The sequence below is a fragment of the Tachysurus fulvidraco genome, chromosome 25, assembly GCF_022655615.1.
Source record: "Tachysurus fulvidraco isolate hzauxx_2018 chromosome 25, HZAU_PFXX_2.0, whole genome shotgun sequence".
NCBI classification, from domain to species: domain Eukaryota; kingdom Metazoa; phylum Chordata; class Actinopteri; order Siluriformes; family Bagridae; genus Tachysurus; species Tachysurus fulvidraco.
Genome location: NC_062542.1, coordinates 5,379,422 through 5,400,890, shown reverse-complemented (window position 1 = coordinate 5,400,890; position 21,469 = coordinate 5,379,422). Strand labels below are relative to the sequence as shown.

Genomic DNA, 21,469 nt, shown 5'->3' with positions numbered 1-21,469 from the left:
TGCAAATAGACAAGTGCAGATAAATAAGTAGCATATGTACAGCATGTAATATATTTATAGGTATATATGTAAACATATGTACAGCATGTAATATATATATATATGTGTGTGTGTGTGTGTAAGCATGTAGTATATATACAGTATATATTACATATATAGGCATATATATACAGTGAATAAATATAAAGGCTATGAGATACACATAAATGAAATAGTCCAGATGTATGTAAAGCACAATATGTGTAGATAATGATACAATATGTACATTGTATGTATAATTTTACAGAAGTTATATACAGTATTTTTTACAGTGTTCTAACGGTGTAGTGTAGAGTTCATTAGTGTGATGGTGGATGGAAAAATGCTGTCCCTGAAACTGCTGGTTCTGTTGTGTATGTTCCTGTATCTCCTTCTTGATGGAAGGAGGTTAAACGGTTTGTGAGTGGGATGTGAAGAGACCTTGATGATGTTGTGAGCTCTGCACAGACATCTGCTGTGGTGAAGGTGCTCAATGGCAGGTAGTTGTGTGCCAGTGATGCGTTGGGCGATTATAGTAATTATAGTAAATTATCATAATGTACTCTTTGTCATACTTTGTTAAAGTATAAGTATACTTCTGTTCAACCAAATTTTGAAATCATACGGAAAGTGATACTATATTATTAAATGACTAAAATATTAGATGACTCAATTTCTACCAAACGACTTTTCCGGTATGAAATTGTGTGCTTGCTTGATGGTTTATTAGAGGTAATGTTCAGCTCATTTTGCCCTAAGGGGATCAAGATAAAATGAGTGATCAATGAACTAATCACTGATAATATTGGTTCCAACAACCAATCACTAACCAATATTGCTTGTCCCACATTTTCATACTTAATCACATCATAGCTGTTTTATATGTATGTAGTAAATTGACCATTTTGTAAATGCATAAATAAGGTATATTCGTTTATGTCTAATTTATTGTGATAGAAAAACAATTAAAATCATCTCAGTGTGTTCAGAAAATCTCCCTTCTACATGTTTTCATATGCAATTGATCTTGGAGATGCAATGAATATGTAAATGAGCGTCTGACGTCATCAGGTATTTGAGCATGTGTTTTCACCTGGAGCACCAGTGCATACAGAATCAATACTGTTTGTTTTGCGTGTAATAGTGATTTAATTAGTTTAATTAGTCATTTAAATGAATTGCATGATACAGGACAATAGGACCATTAATAAATGCATGTCTTAAACATAATCTCTAAAGCTATATCGTTTTTAGGAACCTTTTAAGAGGCCATGCGACTTTAGATATAGAAACGATAACCGCTGTTAAGTGTATTGAAATGAAAATTTGTGTTTAATGCATCAGTGCTTTCTTTTTTTTTTTGGCTCTTTTTTACCAATCAAGTGGTTGACTGAAGCTGAATCGGGGCGCGCGCGCGCTCGCGCTCGTGCGGGTGGGGTAAAAGTTTCGCAGTCCGTTTCAGTTCCTGTTTCTGTGCAAGTGTGAGTGCTGGTATTTTTCTTATGCTACGTTCATGCGTGCAAAACGCACGATTTCACGCGTCAACACGCCGCATCGCGTTAATCGTTCTTTGATGTGCACGTGAAGTCATGGATTACGTTCTGTCGTGGACGGGTTCGGGTGCGCGTGCTGTCAGGGAGGCGATTTCCAGCCGAATCTGGTCCGCCTCAGTGAGGGAGGTTCAGTTCACAGACTTCTCCGAGCTGCCTCACGACTCCAACAGCGTCCAGACTCGCAACACAGGTCTGACAAAACTCTCGGAGTCAAACTTTCTTTACTTGTTTTCCTTTAAAGTCACTTTAAAACTATAGTTTTGAACCGAAACTAACGGAAAATCCTTCGGTTTGTTTCCACACAGATGTTAGTTAGCATGTTAGCATGTTGTGGGCTGTGATACACAACAAACCGTCGTTTTTAACACTTTCTGATTATTTTTCCCCCCCATCTAAACACGTATTTCTATATTTCATTTCAATTCAATTCGATTTCTTTTAACAATTCAGATTGTCTCAAAGCAGCTTTACAGAAGTATGGGAAGAGGAGAGAGAGAGAGAGAAATATATAAAATAATAATTATAAAAATAAATAAAAAATAATAACAAAAAAATAAAGATTAAAAATAAATGAATGAATATATACAATTAAATTTAACATTAATTAAAAAAATATTAACTTAACATTTAAACTACTATATATCTATCTATTCCCTATCCCTAATGAACAAGCCAGTAGGCGGCAAGGAAAAACTCCCTGAGAAGACATGAGGAAGAAACCAGGCTCAGAAGGGAACCCATTCTCATTTGGTTTGGGAGACACTCTACAGTAAATAATGTAAATGTAAATAATGTCCTTTCTACGACATTTTATAATAGTGCAACCGAGAGCTCCTGAGGAACTAACAGGACATCATAAACTCTTGAGTTCAGCGCAAGACTTGATCGCTGATAAAGACACAGACCATCATACAGCTGACTGACACAACATTGGTTCAAATGAAGACATGACAGTCTCCCTCCCAGTCTCACTTCTACCAAACAAAATGTATTTAAATTTCTAGATAGGTTTACACTACTGAATTATTACAGTATGAAATTATATATTTCTCTAATTTCTAATCTCCAATGTGAATGATGAAGGTTTTCAAGCAGTTCCTTTGGTTAAAACGACGTTTTGAATTGAAGTTCTAGTTTATTTTGAGATACAAGTCATCTTATAAGTCCTCTTAGCGCTATTTTGCTTGTCGGAGACAGTTTTCTGGATTTAAAAGCGAGACTGTGACGTCTACTACGAAGTTATTTTGCACCACTAAAACAGAACAGTTCTTCCTTTTGTCCAGAGATCATGAGTTTGAATCCTGGCGAGAGACAACAGCCATCCAGGACACGGTGTGTAGTAGGTACGGCATCTCTCTCTTAATCTCTCTCTCTCTTTCTCTGTCTCCTCTTCGTAGCCAAACCTAGGCATCTGTTAGTACATGTATGTTGAAGAGGGTAGACATTGCTTTCCTTAAGATATGTAGCAATACCCTTGAGCAGCAGTAATCTGGATGGCTGGCTTCATGTATCTTAGAGCAAGCATGTTAGCCTAGATTAGTAGCTCTTGTATGATAGAAGACCCGATTGGTAGGTGAGAATTGGTCGAGAACATGCTAGGAACAAAATGAGGGGAAAACAAAACTTTTAAATAAAAGTTTGAGACCGCTACTATGAAAAAGGTGAAAGCGACCAATTGCAGAGCATCACAAGATGAGGAGAAACCCATGGACCAGCAACAGATGTTTATGTTTGGGTAATCGCTCATAAAGCACTTGCTCATGTTCATTTATATGACATTATCAGCCTTCATGCTCAGCCCATCGACCTTGCACGCTAATGGACAGAACGGAATTTTTTTTTATTACCTCAAGCTCATGTTGTCCCTCTCCAAACTCTTACTTAGTCCCTTTTAAGATTTTAAGTGTTTTCTCTAGAAATATCTTAATGCTATTAGTATTTCTTTCCAGCCACTCTGGACAAAAACTCTACAGACGTGTTCTGTTCCTCCACTCCTGCCTATCATTCAGCGTGCATTCGAAAAGCATGTGCTTTTAAAATGCATAAAGAGACGTCATGCCAGTAGAATTCCCTCTCTTACAAAGATTACACGTCACAATCGATCACAGAGAGCTTCCTGGCGTACATAAGGATCTAGTACTGTTTTCCTTTTTTTCTTTTCTTCCCCCAAGGAGTTGGTTGCTTTTTTCTAATTCCACTTTGAAAGACCTCACCAGATTTACACAAGATTTACCTCCGAGCTAATGTCTTTGGTTTGGTTTACAGATTCCTCAGTCTATTGGAATAGGAAAATCAGTCATGTGATCACGTGTGACGTCTGAATGTTTGGTGCATTTTAGCTTGTAAAATTTGAGTACCCAGTGGTAGATTTTTGTTCAATGCTGTCCGGTGTGTTTATATTTGCTTTACACTATATATTTGCGTTTGTTCAGAAAGTGGTCTTTGCTCCTACTCACAACTGATCTGATGATTAATTTAACACTAAAGCTGTCCAGATTCAAACACTACTTCCTGTTTCCAGAGCATTTGTTTTGTATAAAATGTAAAGTTATAAAATTTTGCACGTAGACTAGCAGTGTGAGGGCTCCCAACGTTCTTTAACGTGCACGCTTGGTGAAAACCGCCATGCCATTTCAGGTAGGCATTTGGATATTTGTGCCAAAAGTCAAAGCGAATAGAGGAACCGTCTTTGATGAACAACTTAGAAGTTGAGCTTTAAAAATAGTTATACACCATTACGTATTTAAAGCACGGCAGGTTCGGGGGAAGGTTTAATTGCAGACTCTGATTAGATCACGAATGAATGAGGCTGCGCAGCTTTTGCTTTCCATGTAAAATAGCACTGAAAGGCATTAGAGATGTTAGACACAGTTATTATAAAATAAGCAGGAGCGCAATTTCATGAGAGACAACATAGCACAGCAATGACCAGTTAGCCAGACAGTCCTTTGTGTTTGTGTACGTTGCAGGAAGTCATTACAGCAAATGCTGTGTATATTGAATATGTAATCATGCTTTTGATTTCATCCGTTAAAAGATTTAAGACCGATGGCTCCGCATTACAGTTTAGTAATGCATTCTCTGCATGATGCAACCATTCAGTAGCTGCAGACACAGCAAGCGCACACATATCAAGTTCTTAGCGTTAGGAAATTGTGTGGTTAGTGTTGTGTAAAGCTGATGACACTTGACTTGTCAATGGAGCAACAGGAATCTAGCTTTCTTGCCACTCAGAATGAAAGTTTCTCACTTACAGCATTTTGCAAGAGTTGCACAGTTTGGGCAAACTGGGAAATTTCTTGCTCATGGAGTTATGCTGAGCATGCTAGAGTTTATTGATTGGCTATCGGAAAAACAAGAAAAACCCAGTCTTAGAAACTGGTCTGACCAGATATCAGGATCTCAGCACAGCAACGCGTGCAGTCATATTTAGGTGAAAAATCGGATGTACTTGTGTATACAGTGTAAAGCTATGAAGCAGTACTTTCTTTCATGAAGAAGGTTAAAGTTAAAGGAGTAGACATCAAAATCACATCGACAAGCCTTCACGGGACCGAGCCTTCCTGTAAACAAGCTTTGTGAGATTCCTTTTAAGGAAAGCTAAATTTAGTGCAGGGCTCTAACATAAACGACACTTAAAAATGAGTCTTGTGTAAATATAGGATTAGGAAAGATCTCAAACGGCAATTTAATTTACTTGAAATTGTCATTATGAACCTGCAACATTCACAAAAAGAAGAAGATAATCTTAAGCCTGACCGAGGCACCCTGTGTTAGTACTAATGTGCTAAAGTGAGAACTAGCCTCAACAGCTTCCTTTTGTTCCTAGCAACATTTCGTGAGTCATTATGTATTATGTAAATGCTAACTGTGCCTGTTAGCTTTCATTCATTGTTATCCTCATTAGTCTTTGAAAGCCAGCTAGAGCAGCAGAAACAGAAGATCCAACTCTCAGGGCTTGCCACCATGACTTCACCTCAGCCTGTCATTGAGTATAGCAGGCTGTGCGGCTGGCACGCCGTTATTTGCTTCTCACTCACTCTAAATGCCAAACCGGCAAGGAGGGGCTGACATGCTGCACATCGAACGTCTGCTCTTCTGTCTGATTGCTGGTGAGGCTTTGACTTCCAGCCAAACTAAAAAAAGATGTGTTTACCAAAGGCTGTGCATGTAGCACCATATAGCCACGGTTAGCCTCCCAGTATCCAAACCAAAACACCCCAGTCCTCCATTGAAGTGATGTATAGATTTTTACTGAAGCTGTCAGCAACATCCACATGCTGGGAGATGAATAATGTGCCGTGAGGTCATTGCAGAGGAGGAAGGCTTCACCGACTAGTCACGGCTCGGCCTCATGCGCTTCTCAGTCACACAGATAAATTTAAAGAGTCTGCGCTTTGCCATTTTGCATCCAAATCACACTGCCGATAGAAATCAGGCAAGGGGTATTTTTGTTCTCAGGCACCACACTGAGAAAGCGCTGGAGGGGAATCATGAGTTCTGTACAAATCTAGGACGAGCTCAGACTACCTGCATTATACGTTAAAGAGGATCTGGATTTCATAACTCTTAAAAACAACAAACACCAAACAATAGTATGAGGTGGTGGGGAAAGACATAAATTTATTAGCTAGTCAAAACTACGGGTCATCCTTGTCAGTTAGGTCACACCGAAACATGACCAGGATGACAAGTGGTAGCTAATGTATTTAGATGTAGATTATGGACTGCTATTTAAATGCACGAATGCATTAACAGAGAGAAATGAACTCTCAGTATTTTTTTTCTTTAGAGGTTAATCTTCAATTATTCAATTCTAAATCGTCAACAGGGGATGTAAGGTCACCATGGGACAGTAAGATATTGTATTTCAGACTACGTGCACTCTTAAGCTTATCTCAGCACTTTTTTTCTCTGTATTGATTTGGGGGGTGTAACTGGAGAGGTCGGTGTCGCCACAAAAGCCAGCTGATCAACAGGTGATCGAGGTCAGGACACGGACATGTACGGGTTACGACCCAGCACACAGCAGCCGTAGCTTTGACACGCAGTTTTGCACGACGTGTGGTTGTCGGGAAAGTATACGCTACACACCTGAACGTGCATACAATTATCCAGTCAGCAAATCAGGTCGTAACAGCACAATCCATAAAACCATACATCTGCCACATCATGAGCACCAGTTAACATTTACTTCAGACATCAGTGTTCCACTGAACTGGGATTAGGGTTCAGAACAGACCGTACAGTTCACAGAATGCGAAAAGAAAAACAAAAAACTGCTCACGAGTTTCAGTTCTGTTGACCTTGTTGATAACACAGGAAGGTTAACGTAACACAAATAACCACTTATTACAACCACGATGAGCAGAAATCTATCCCAGATCATGTAAAAACACAGCACAGGAATCTGAGGCTACAATAGGCACAGAACCTGGGAGGTTGATGATTATACAAATGTCACATGGCCAATGTCCAGCAATTAACCCAAATTCTTAACAGTACACGGTCGTATGCATTAGGCTTCTGGGAAGTCAAAACAAGCAGAAAATGTTTTGCAATCTTGTTGAAGACTTTACAGTAGCTGTGGTTCGAAATGATTTGCAAACTAAATGCCACATTTGAGCACCAAATGGATGGAAGGAGTGTTGTGCGATTAGTCACCCCAGAGCGCGTGTTAATGAGAAGCTCAGGCACGAGGTGACACACCGAGCCACTGACACCATCATGGTTTGATGAATTGAGCTTAGGCGGGTGTTAATGAGGGAGAGTGGCAGGAGTGAGGGGAACAGCCCCCACCCCCTTTTACCCACCTCCGATGCAGCGTCCAAACTGCTGTCCCAGCACAAATACACACACCCACACTAACAACTGCAGCTAGCAGCTACTCTGTTAACATCCTGCAGTGTCCTCAAGCCATGGCACCCAGTGCAGGCATCTCTTCACACTAATTGTGCCACCTCTCTGAGCAGAAAATTAAATGAAGGCGAATGAATTAAGGCTGTGATTAAATGAGTGTCCAGACCATGAGGGGGTGAGTGCACTGCCGTGCGAGGCGGACTTGTTGACCCCGGGCAAGAAGTTTTAGCTTCACTTGTTTTGCATGCTTCACCAAACATGGCCTAAAGCACTCATCAGGCTTCAGCATATTAGGTAGTTAATCAAGAAAGTCTACCCCTGTCTACTCAACGAAGGCTGATGGCTGTACGGCTGGAAGTCGTGTGAGACGATTACAAAGTCTGGTCACAGAATCAGGAAGCATGTGAACATGACCAACTTCTGCATTTGTCCTTTGCTGGTGCAAGTCTTGGTGCTTTATACATAGCTTGACAGTCTTTGGTTATTGCCTGTATCTAAGCTTTCGTCAGAGTGTAATTTCTCATAGGATTCTCTCTTTCAGATTCACACTGGGTGTGAGCATGTGCATGTGTGCCTGGAGTGTTAGTAGCTTTGCAATGCACTTAGTTTGTTCAGGATATTTATGCAGATGCAACTGTCAAGAAACACTCATGTGAGTAAACACAGGCTCAGATACCGGGCTAAAGGTCCTGAAACTTCTCAAGATGATTAGAGGACTCAAGATAAAACTGAATATAGTATAGATTTTCTCTCAGCTTGTCTTGCTGGAATTTATACTACAGTATATGGGAAAGATTTACCTTTAAATAAAGTTAGCATTAGACTTGTTTAGAAGTGTGTTACAAGCATCACTGTCACGTTTGTTTTGTTTTTAGACTTAATAAGTAGGTATGTAACAATACACTCTGGTCATGATTTGATTCATTCAGGTTTCTGAATTTTTTGAGCAATATGATTGAAAATACTCCACATAATTTCTGTATAAAACTAACTAAATCAAAAATTGCAACTAACAGAAGTGTTATATAAATATGGTAAAAATGAATAAGTAAATAATTTTGACCAAAAATTCGATTGCATGAGCAAAGTCACTGACTTGTTCGGCGTCGAATGACAGAAAAACACAAAAGCTGCATTTTTACGGAGCTCTTTTTAACTTGTAATCTGGTTGTAAACTGCATAATGGATAACGCGTGTGTGTCATTGTGATCTGGAGCTATGGGCCCCACACACACTATATATATATATTTTCATTATGAGTTATAGCTGCCACTGGTTCAAGTAGGGTTATAAATGTTGAGAATTCGCTCCACACATTCCATCTCTAATGCATATGATTAATCTTTGTACACATTACAGTGAGCACCGTTGTGACTCGTGTGTGTAGGTGGAACACACGAATCATGAACCGTACACGTTACGATTTAGGTCAGGGTTTTCCCTGTTCCGGTCCAGAGAGATTTCTCAGCCTACCTTTTAAACCGGGTAATTATTGAGTTGTGGAATCCTGATGCAGATTTAACCTACTTTATACCACAGCGCTATCGAATCCTCGAACAGATCAGGCAGCTGATGGTGCAGGAGTCTAATGTGCCATGCATGGCACAAATGAGCTAGAAAGCTGTTAGATTTGACACAAAAAACTGTTGTGACACCGTTTCTCTGTTGGTGTGTGCATCCATGACCCACCTGCTTATTATGGTGCATCCACCACCATTCTTAGCTGTGTATAAGTGGGCGAACTAAAAATAACTTCAGCTGGGCAATTGCAACTGGCAGTAAACCAAGTTGTCAAAGTAAGTAATTGCCTGGGTGTCTTAAGTGTCAGAAAAGTGTTCAACTCTTTCACACACTCAAAATGGTGCTAGATTAGAGGGGGAACCATGAGTGATAAAAAGTCTTTGATTTGTCTGCTTCCGATTGCATGCATGTTTAAGAAACGAGGTCCCAGCTATTTAACAGATGAGTTCGAGTTTTGAGAATTTGTCTTCCTTGTTTTTTTTTAAACTAAAGGTGAAGGTCAGTTCTGATCCCTTGGCCAGGACGAATCTCTCCATGAGAGGCCACTTTGTGTGAACAAACACAAGGCTTTCAGAAGTGAAGTCATGTGACTAGAGGAGCAGCTTTATACTGTGTTACTGCTGCTGGCTTCAATTATTCTTTGTCTTTAAGGATGTTATTTTTTAATATTTGAAAACACGTGTCACGGATACTACGTATAACGACATGATCTATATACGTTGGGAGTTAAAGTGTTGTCAGTGGCGCTAACACGCAAGGGAACAATACACAGCCTCTGGGTTTGCTCTAGGCAAATTATGTAGTCAAATATCAGCCCTTACGCAAGACACTTTACCTCCTGAACACACAGGGACATATTCACGATCGCATGTTATTACTAAGAACAACTAGTAAAGTATAAAATGACTGACACATTAACATAGTATCGTCGTGTTAATGAAGTTTGCATACTAGAAAAGGTGTGAAATAAGTACAGTATTTTCCGCACTATAAGGCGCACCTGAAAGCCTTACATTTTCTCAAAAATCGGCCGTGCGCCTAATAATCCTTATGTGTGCACCGAGTTCCAAAAATCTGTAAAAATGTTGTTGTGCGACTTTGGTAAGCGCTCCGCTCGATTGACTGTCGGACTATTTCCCGCTGACACAGGGACGTAATACGTACACTACGTATGCTGGCAGCGATAAACCAATCAGAGAACATTACGTAATACGTACAGTACGTACGCTTACCTCCACCACGCCTCCGGTAGGTATAACTACCGATATGTTGAGAAACAACATTTGTTTCTTCCTAACCATTATGCGCTCCACACTCCAGTCCTGTAGGTGGCAGTAAATGCACCTTAAGTTGGTTTGCCATCCGCCAATAAAAATCAGATGCTTACGAGGCACAATTCAAACTACAGGCTATCAGTTATGCGGTTGTAAATGGGAATAGAGCAGCTGCGATAGAATTCAACATCAATGACTCTATGGTTTGGAAGTGGAGGATGGATTTGTGAGAGAAGATTGATTAAAAAATAACGTGTGTGTATTGTTAAATAGTAGAATAGAGTTCAACTAAACTCACTGTTTTGCTTCCGTTACCTTTTTTGTAGACCGTATGTTTTAGCATGCGCCTTATAATGCGGTGCGCCTTGTATATGGGCTACAGAAATAGAGCCCGTAATTGAGACTGCGCCTTATGGTGTGGAAAATACTGTAGTACACAAACGTCTAATAAAGGTTCGTCAGGGTAGCGAAGCTGCTGAGATAGAATCGTCTGATGGAGGAATGTTTTGGAGCTGCGGAGTGACTGACTCACTCTCGAGGGAGTCGGTGCTGAGCCAAATATTAGACTCTTTGTTTTTCTCATAAGGCTGCTGTGTAAAAAGGCCTATTTTATAGCACATAACACAAATATATGAATACATTTTTATTCAAATATGCTTCAATGGCTGGCTTTCTTTCTGTATGAACGTATTTTGCAAGGTATAAAGCTTAAAAACTTCATTTCAGCTACCAGAATCCTGGAAATAGATCAGCTGTATTCCTGCTCATTCATATAGTCTTGTCAGCCAATCACATGGCAAGCAGCGCCGCGGATAAAGTCATGTATATACACAGCAAGACCTTCAGTTCACATTCAAATCAAACATCAGAATCGGGGACAAATGTGACTTTTAGAGACTTTGGCATGGTTGTCGGTGCCAGACTATTTCAGGAACTGCTGATCTGCTGATTTGTATGCATAATGGTCTCTAGAGTTTGCACAGTGTGGTGCGAACAAAAACAAAAACAAAAAATACCCAGCGACAACAGTACTGCTGGCAGAAATGGCTGGTAGAGAGCTCAGAGTAGAGCGAGACCGGTTCTACCTGAACAAAGAAAGCGGGAAAGCGTCACAGATAAGTAGGTGTGAGAAAATCTGCAATAGTATGGTCATGATGGATTTGTTCTGGGACATGAATCTGATGCTGAATGTTTTGTTTGTTCTCTAATTTGACGGGAAGCTTGTGAACATTTGATGAAAGTCAGACGATTTATCTCATATATGCTAGTTGTCATTACCTAGTTGTAAAGATTTTTGGCTTGGGAATTCATGAATAACGGGAGGTGTTGCTGTGGGTGTGGGTGTGTTGGTGTGCTACTTTCCTTGAGTTTTAGCTAACACGTGAACAAACATTCTCAACAGTCTAAAGGATGAAATACATCATTTAGTACAATTAGTATCATTACTTTTTAGGAATGCTGCTTAGTGCCAATGCTCATTTATGATGGAGTCTGGAATTTGCTCAGATTGTGCAATGACTTGCCGCTCACAATGAAGAAATGTGAAATAGGAAATGTCTGTGTGCCAGTAGCATTTATCTGCCAGAGAGGAAAGAATCGTATAAAATGTCACAATGTCAGCAATCACAAATCACTGGATTTTTCACTAAAATGATGTGGAAAGACTTTTATGCACCATTTAATTCAGTTTTATTTGTACAGCACTACAGGAACATAAACCTAAAGAGCTAGCCGGAGGTGACGATGGCAAGTAAAAAACTCCCTGAGAAGATATTTGGAAGAAATCTTGACAGGAATCAGGATCAAATATGAACCCGTCCTCATCTGAGTGACACCAGATAGTGTGATTATAAATCATGTCACTTCTGTAACTGTGTAATATATTGTCAAAATGTGCAATTTTGTAACCAGACGATTTATAACAGTTTACACTGCCAACACCTTCTGATTGCACTCTGCCCTGTATTTAGCCGTCAGTCGTATTAGTCAAATCAGCCAACCTTTTTAACCAATATAACACCTAGCTGGTTGGCTAGTTAAGTTAAATTTCCTCTAGCTTTGTTAGACAGTCATTTAGACACATGCATGATCGCAACATTTACCAAAGCTGAATTACACATGAATTGTGTATACACAAAATGTCAAAATATCAGAGCTGTAAACGTTTCTCTATCCCTCATCTTATTCCTGAAACAGTTAAAAAATCTTTTTAGTAACACTCTGGCATTTCCTGCACAGGGTTTCTTTTACACCTTTTATAAAACCAGTGCCACAACCTAAAAAAAAAACCCTAAAGCTGTATCTGCTCATCTTTGCTCGCACATCAGTGATCAATGCAGAGCAGACTCCCTGGTTTTGCTGTCTCCTTGACGCGCCAGAACCCCAGAAATAGCAGGGCTGGTGTATGACTCATGGTGCCTCAGCTGAGGCTCTCTTTTGTCACACGAACTCAATTGAGGAACCTGTTAGACACAGGCGGCTCATTCAGACTAACCCAAACATCCCGGATACCTCTGATGAACCTACACACACATCTCTCCAGATGCTAGGTTCTCATTCACAGGGGAGGAAGATAATGTCCCCAGTTAGTCAGAATATGAATACTTAGCAGCTAAAGCATACACACGTGCGTGCACAAACACGTAAATTCGTGTCCACCCTTACAAGAGGTCATTTAATGCATGAAACAGAAAAAGCTAGAAGCAGAGCAAGGTGAAGACACCTTCTCTTGCTGTGATTGTGCCATGCTGCGAGAGAGAAAGAGAGTGAGGGAAGGAGAGAGGGAGGGGGGAGCATTAGGGAGGGAAGAAGGGAGGGAGGGAGGAAGAGCAAGAGTAGAGAGAAAAAGCGGCGAGAGAGAATCAGCTCGCAGCACAAGCTGGCTGGCAGGAACTGCTCAAACGCCACTGACGAATGAGCTGTCTAGCCGTGAGGTTCGGAAACGCGGCAGCTTGTGACAAGCTGTGAGAGGAGAATGAACATAATGCGCACCTTGCCTCGCTTGCTTTCAGATACCGGCCAGAAGAAGACACCTGACAAGAAGGATGGACGCCGTATGTCCTTCCAGCGACCCAAGGGGACCATTGAGTATTCCGTAAGTGAAATCCTTATTCTATTTTGCTGTGTTGTCCTGCATGTGTTGTGTCTGGTTCAGCTTCTTTCCTCATTTTGCTTGGCATCCTGATGTTGCTGTCAGCATTTGTATATATTTAATATGAAGTGTTTACATCAAAGTCACCGGCACGTGTGTGTGTGTGTGTGTGTGTGTGTGTGTGTGTGTGTGTGTGTGTGTGTGTGTGTGTGTGTGTGTGTGTGTGCATGCTGCATTTCTCTTTGGACGCATCCCGATCAGAAAGTCAGTAACGTCAGATGTCCCGTGTCGGTTTACTTAGTGTGTGTGTGTGAGTGTGAGTGTGAGTGTGTGTGCAGGAAGATGGAGCTAGATGTAAACAACATGGGTTATGGGAAGAGAAACAGCTGTGTGTGTATGTTTGTGTTTGTATAGCTGTTTATACTGTAGTTTTTCTATCTGTATGCATTATAGTGAAAAAGCTCTTCTTCCTGCTGGTCATTACCATGCATACCAGCAGTGTTCACAAATGACCTTCCATGCACATTAGCATTTTTGCTTGATTTAGCGTCTGTGTGACGTGAAAGAGCATGAGACATGTATACACAACGAGAAAGGGAGAGACGAAAGGGAGACAGAAAGGAGGGGTGATGAAGAGAAGGGGGGACAAATGATGAGGGGGGAAAAAAGAGAAGCAGGGAGAGGGACTCATCCAGATAGAGACAAGAAGCGGGAAGAGTGCAATCATTTGGGTTTACTCTACCACACATGTTCTTGAAATGACCCTCAGATTTCCAGCTGCAGACTGCCTTCCTCAACAAGCCTTACATAGGCAGGAGCATAGACAACCAGCCAGTTCTCCTGCCGCTGATGATCAGTGCTGTCCACTGGGGAGTTGTAACCGAGCCCAATGGATTGGCACCTGACCCTGTTGATAACTGGCACCAAGCAGAACCCGAGTCGGCCATCTGTGCCACGCTGTGGGGTTGTCATTGGTTATAACTGCAGCCTGCCATCCTGGTCCTCCAGAGCCTTTCCTGTGACGCTCAGCAGCCTCAGGCATCACTCCAGCATTCACAACCCTCCATTTCCCCACCTTCCCTTCCTTCACATCCGTCTTAGTCGCCCAAGAATGAGTGACAGGGCCAATTGTTTTCCACAGCATAGTGTTCAAAGGGTGCAAAGGAGGGATTTGTCACAGTTTGAGGAGGAAAGGGGCAGGGAGAGATGCAGACATGGGTTTATCTGCCTGATTTCTGTTTACATGCATACAACAGTCTTCTGTCTCTAACAGTTGCCCTGTGCTTCAACTTCCACTAATTGGGACTTGGATGTAGGAAATGAGGGCTGAAGATGACAAGACATGTTGATGGTTATATGCATGTAGGTCTGATCAGGGACCTCACAGAGATTTTAAAGTGGCCTGAGACATTGACATTTGCTAGTCTCTTGCGGATTGAGCAATTCTAGGTCAGACCTTATCTCTTCATAACCACCGTTGTTGATAGGATTATCCAATGGGTAAAAGAGGCACGCCTTTGTTTCTTTATCAAGAAACAATGTTTGTCGAAAAAATATGGCTAGAGAAGGGGAGAAAATGTTGACCGCTGCAATCCGATGGCTAAGCCACAGAGAAATCAACCAGTCAAGCAAGATCCAGGTTTGGACCGGAGGAAATGGAGTGAAAGCACCTTTTATTTTATGTCTTCCTTGTTGATTTCTCTGAAAATCATTATTGTTTGTTATTCTCTATGCTTATACATAGATCAGAGAGACAGATTTCAGTGCTCAGTATGTCCCGATCTCTCACTATTTATAGACTGCATGAGTTCAAATAGAAAACAAGCAAACCGAGCTTTCAGCAACAACATAGCCGCAATCCAGCTTGCACGATTTTTATATTGTTTTAAACTCTTGTGACTTAGACAACTCAGCTATACATTCAGCCATATTGGCTAGTTCATTGCAGATTCTCCAGAGCACCACTGATTGCTCGCTGGCATGCTGATGCTTCAGTAAATGCAGGATGGCTGCTCAAGCCGAATGTGTCTCAGGAGAATATTGTCATGTCTCAGCTGCCTTTTCAAGAGCTACTGAGCACCTTTTTAGACTAGCCATTAACACAGCCGGCCTTCTGCAATAACGATACTGAGACTGGCCATCTTACACAGTATATTGCCAAAGTGCTTGTTGTTTATTTTCATTTTTTCTCATTAAAACATTGAAAAAACAAAGAGGACATTTTAGTGATCGAGCGAAAATGTCATTGCTGTCCCTGGAATAACCAGAGGTGTTCTAGCATGGTTACAGATTGAAAGCTTCTTGGTTGTCTATTTAAATGGGGGGTGCAGGATGTTTGAAAGCCAATGCTGAAATTTGAAATCACATAAACAAACATGCCCCCAAATGGGTGTCACCCCTGTTTTGATAGCTCCGCCCTACACATACATACGCAACCCAGGCAACTATTATGGCGGAACCTGCTGGGGCAGCTGGCCGAGGGGATATTTTTATCAATAAATCAACTCAATGAGTAATACTATGGTAATAGAGGTGTGTTTTTGTAGTACTGTGTGCTGACATTCAACACCTAGAACTCGAGGCAGAGGTAACGGCAGAGGTATCCGCCATGTCAATGTTTCAATCGCTTTCGGGCTAATGTCAGACATGAACACTGAATACTCTCTCCGCCGCATACTGGGAAGACACACCCCTTTCTGCTAATTGGCTAATTGTTTTGTTAGTCGGCCCGGCTCAGTTTCCTGAAGCGTTTTTGAAACATCGTGCACCCTGCCTTTAATGAGTTAATCCCAGATTACTATTTATTAACAGTAGTAAAAAAAAAACAGCTATGAGATAAAATGACATAAAGCTTTCTGTTTACAAGCCAAGTTCAAGGTCAGCATCTCTCAACGGTTCCTCAATGCCGTTGAGTTTTAACGGTTTGGTCACAGTGTGTTGCCGAAACTTTTCTCTTCTTCTGGATTCTCAACATACAAAAACATTGTTCTCAGAGGACAGCAGAGAAGAGAGCAGTCTTGTCTCTAGCCCCAGCTCTCTTGTTTTGTTTTGATTTTTTTTTTTTTTTGCTACCGTATTACTGATGGCAGATGGGAAGCAGAGAGAGTTATACTATTCTTATTCGTATATCTTTTTCTCCCCAGTGTTGTCTGAAGGACAGAATGTCACGTCCTGACATGACCACAAAGCTAAAATTAGGCCTGTAAACGATCAGCGGCACAGTTTGGCACCGCATTCCACAAGGCTATAGTAATGACAGTGTCACTATGGCAACTGTCATGCTGAAACCACGAGTCCGGGATCGGAGATCGGGAGCCGTTCGAGAACTCCTCCTCTAATTTTACATTCTGCTTGATTACACCATCCACCGTAATATTATTTCCCTTACGTAAATTATTTCTCTTCCTCCTGCAGTTTCGTGATTAGGGATTGTCCCTTCACCTTTCTTTCCTTGTTGACTATTTGCAGTAGCACTCCTCAGGATTGGGTTTGTCTGTGAGCGTGCACATGCAAAGAGCTTGGCTTTCTGTTTTCTATTTATTCATGACCCCCTCACAAGCCTCCTGCGCTTGAGCACTTTGAATGGAGAGTGCCATTTTCTTTGTTTTATTTATCCTACATCCAGACCTTGAAACTTTACATATGAAACTTCTCATTATCAACACAAAGACAACAGATTATGGACACGTGTTTTGCACAATGTCTAAGTACTCGCTACCATGACAACAAGAAGCACGCATGTCCAGTCAGCTTCTTTAATCGTGCTTCTTGTTTTAAGTCAAGTCCGTCACAACAAAATATCATCCACGTGTGTGTGTCCCGAGCTGACTCCAAGAAGACGGGTTTGTGTGCGATGTAAATTTGCTCAGCATTTCATATTTATCTAGCAGTTTTAAAAAGACATATCTCTCTCATACACACACACACTCTCTCACAGATAACATTAGTTGATAAGACTAGAAGCAGAGTAAATGGATTTTAATCGCTACTGATTGGAAAACCTGCACATAAGCTTAGATTTTTCTTGACCCTTACATTGAGGTTAGTTTTGCGACCTGCATGTGCCTCAAGATGACTGAATACGGGACCCCTGTGCTTCATGCTCTTAAAAGGACATCATCGGTTCCAAATTAGTCTGATCGGCTGCAGTATCATTGAGTACAACACAAGTCAGAATATTTTAAATTATTGTGACCCCTGCTTTTGAGATTTACAGTACGTACGACGCTTTACAGTATGGGTCAGTTTGGTGAACAGTGAGAGATGTACATACTATCTACACCAGTTTAATTTTAAAGCAGCGGCGTTCCCATTCCAGCAGCTGAAATATCATAACTCCACTATCTAACAAGAAAGAGATGTTAGTGGCTGCTGAGGGGATTGCACGGTGGGTTTGGTATTTATTCGCACGGAAAGTGGCTAGAAGCTAAAAATAAATAAGCCATGATAGAGGTGCTCACAAAAGGCACTCAGGGAATCAATGACCGGTGCCAGGCTGAGAGGATGAAAGAAAGCCGCCATCGAAATGGCGTTAGGAATATTGACGTCTATGTGGCAAGAGGTGCCAAATTATTTATTTGTTTGTTTGTTTGTTTTAGAAACTCTAAATTTTAAAAATAAATGTTTTTTTAAAAAACTCTAAAAATTTAGGCTTGTTCAGACATAAATATAAAAAAACACCAATAATCAGATTTATAGAACAAGAAAGCATGGGAATTTTTAAAATGTAGAAAGTTCTTAGTAAACATTAATAAAACACCAGATAGTTATTGTAGTATAAACACAAAAAATCAGGCACATTTATTTCATTCTCAACCAAGATTCAGTATAAATTTCTTTTTCCATAACAATAATAAACAAATAGATAAAAACTCCAACATGAAAGTTTTGTTTGTTTGTTTGTTTGTTTTTGTTTGTTTGTTTTGCTGAAAAAAGAGAAAATTAAAGTGCATAAAACATAAATCCCAAACTGTTAAAAATGCAAATAAACACTAAGTAAGATATCAGCCCTTTAATGAGGCAAATTAAAATTAATTCCTACTTTTTTTTTTTACACGAAGAGCATTTTTAAGGACAGCTTACCGGTTAAATTAGCGCTAAGTGCTAAATTACATATTAAATTCTATTTGACTTAATGGATGAACGTGATCGGCTAGCATCTGAACCCAAACGGAAATTAGACAGGCAGGAATATCATGAGCCTCATACAATTCCTTAGCAAATCTCTCAGGTTGTGAGAGACATCTTGTTGTCCGGTGCTTATCTGGAGCGCATTGTTCTTTTCTCTTTGTTTCTACATTGATTTTAACAGCAAATCATCCCAGCCCTGGTCCGAAGCACCTTTGCTACGGATGTTCACACGGCCAGCATTGACATATTATTTTGTGATATTATGCCTACAGAACACCAATCTTTTAATGTATTTAATCTGTCAACAAGTCAACATGATTTTCATGTTACATGCTTAGTATAGTATGGTTTATTGGCAGATTAGCAAAACAAGCTAAATGCGCTCGGTACATAAACTCACCGACGGCACTAGCTGTGTCCGCTACTTTTTTCCAAGTATAATTTATTAATCCAGTTGTTTGGATTTGTCCTGTAATGTCATATTTAATTTGCATAAGTATCCCAAATACACGATAAGACATCATAGTTCTATATATTTTCATAGCCTGTTTATTTTGTAATGAAAGCTGGAAAGGAAGCATAATAGTACCATAATCATAATGCCAGGTCCCAAGATGTTACGTTAACGGTTTAGAGTAAGACACTGCATCCCGTTTGTTGTCATTTCCCTCAGCGGTACGATTTTAAAGGTCAAATCGCCTTCGACTTTGCTATATTTAAACAAAATTGATCCAATTGTCTTTCCTTTTAAAGCCCGGAGGTGTTCCCCAAATAGGTGTCTGATTGGTTTCCACTGAATGCCCTTCAGCGCGTCAGGGGTGAGTGTGATGTGATGTGATGTCGGTGTATTGATGTCATCCAGGGGGCTGGTAAAGATGCAATGCAGTACAGTAAAGTGGGTCAATAAGTCAGACGCAAACAACTGTAGAAGAGAAACTATCGGTACAGCTTTTACTGCCAATATGACTGGTGATAAATGGTCTTTGTTGGTGATTGTTATCTCCACTGGGACCCCAGGACCCTTTCCTTAAAGGGGAATTTCACATATTCTTTGTTTAGATTTGTTCATTACTGGAACCTGACTAATCTACACATTAACTTCCAAAGACAGCAGGATAGATAACAAAGAATGTGTGTGTTACAAGGTCCAGACCTATAAACTTAGCCTGAACACTCTTTACCCAAGATTTATTTCGGTTGTTATTCGATGACATGAAAGCAAACCTCCTATTTCAGTCAGGCAAGAGATTGGTTGCAATATGCATCAACCCGATTTCCCTGCATTCCACCTTGCATGATAAAAATAGTACATCTTAAAATGAATAAAAAACACAGAGCGTAAAAAGGGGTCTCTTAAGAAGCAGCGGAGATTCTCATTAATTATACGAACAGGTGTATGTGCTGAGGAACAGATGGAGAATCTGAGCATTTAAATGCTGCCTGTTTCTGTTCCATAGAAGAGAGCTGACAATTCTCATCAACATTTTCCTGAGCCTTTTTAAGAGATGGGCATAAGTGACTTTATGCAAGTTCATATCAAGTGTCTGATCTTTAGCCATGAACTGCAGCTAACACTCAAGCCTTTAGCTGTATTTAAACTGCACTATAATTCAGTTTAATCCATCACACTGGAGGTTTTGTAGCAGAAATATTAACACCGAAGGCTTATTCGAAGCACTTTACAGCAGTGTTTTGGTGAAGTCAAAGACCATGCAAAAAGCCTGTTTGTAACAGGAAGTGAATGTTTTTGAAGATGTTAGTGATTGTGGTAATGTTAACATAATCATTCATTACGGTATTGCACACGATGGGGAATGGGATCCAAGATGGCGCCGCATCTGGTTGGCGCTACAGAGCCCTGAGCTCCAGAACGACCAGACATAGGAAGATTCTTCCCTCAAGGAATCCACCTGATGAACAATTAACACCATTGAACACACAACACAATATTTGCACTATATATACCTCAATTGCACATTTCATACTTGCACTCTGTACATACATGCATACATATTGTCTGAATGTTTATGTTTACTTCAACTGCACATTTCACAATTGCACATATGTACATGCAAATTGTATATATTGTATACTTATTTGCATATGTATATTTCATGCTTATTTAAACTGCACATTTCACACCTGTAAATGTGTACATAAAATTTCATCTATACTACTTATGTCATTCTGTTACACTGTGGAGATTATGTCACTAAAACAAATTCCTCACATGTGAAAATATGCCTGGCAATACAGTAAAGCTGATTCTGATTCTGAAACTGACGGACAAAGCCGTATTTATTTAGCTGTTCCAATCGGTAGGTTTTCGTACTTTATTAGTTTACATTCACGTTTATGTTGTTTTTGTCCAGGCTGAAATTTTATGTTGTTACGTTTTATGTTGTCCAGGCTGAAAATTCACTGGCCGTCTGTTTAGCGTCCCAGTCAAATCATCAGTCAGTGGCGTTCAATTGCAATTCGAGTCTTAACTCAGTCAATTTAAGTGTTTCCTCTAACTCAAGCGTCTGTCTCGGGTCATTCCACTTCCCTTTTCAAGGTTAACCACTGCTAGTACTACAGATGTTCGTTTTCTTCTTTGTGGCACAGGACAGTTCTGTTTTTTTTGTTTTGTTTTTTTTTTTTTAGTTGTTTTTTTTTTTTTTTGCAGGAATGAGTGATGGAATGAGTGATGATTTTCCCCACGTTTTTTATTTTTTATTTTTATTAAACGGCGATGACTGACGTACCCTCTCTCGTTTTATTTTTCTGAGTCATTTCCATGTTCTCCTTTCCTCACCGTCTCAGTTTAGAGACTCTTGAGATACTAGTCATTAGGAAGTGTTGTGCGAAAGACAAACATTTTGTCACGGATAATGATTATTCATTTCTGTCTAGGGTCGTCACGATACCCAAATGTTGGCTTCGATACAAATAAAGGTGCTGTAATGTGATAGTCCATGCCGATACAGAACAGTTAGAGCCGTTACATTCATACCCCAATACTTTATAGCCTCAAATCGAAT

General features: G+C 40.3%; 1 protein-coding gene across 10 annotated transcripts in view; it reads left to right on the top strand.

Moving 5' to 3' along the window:
* oxr1a (oxidation resistance 1a) overlaps positions 1-21,469 on the top strand; it is a 149,169-nt gene that overhangs the window by 98,797 nt on the left and 28,903 nt on the right. For 3 of the 10 annotated variants that reach the window (XM_027171351.2, XM_027171361.2, XM_027171433.2), the window contains exon 4: positions 13,237-13,319. In XM_027171351.2, the coding sequence (XP_027027152.1) occupies positions 13,237-13,319 (83 nt within the window). Of the gene's footprint in view, positions 1-1,467; positions 1,762-2,854; positions 2,915-11,217; positions 11,345-13,236; positions 13,320-21,469 lie in introns of those variants that run through there. The other 7 variants (XM_027171352.2, XM_027171350.2, XM_027171395.2 and 4 more) reach the window with 6 other exon arrangements.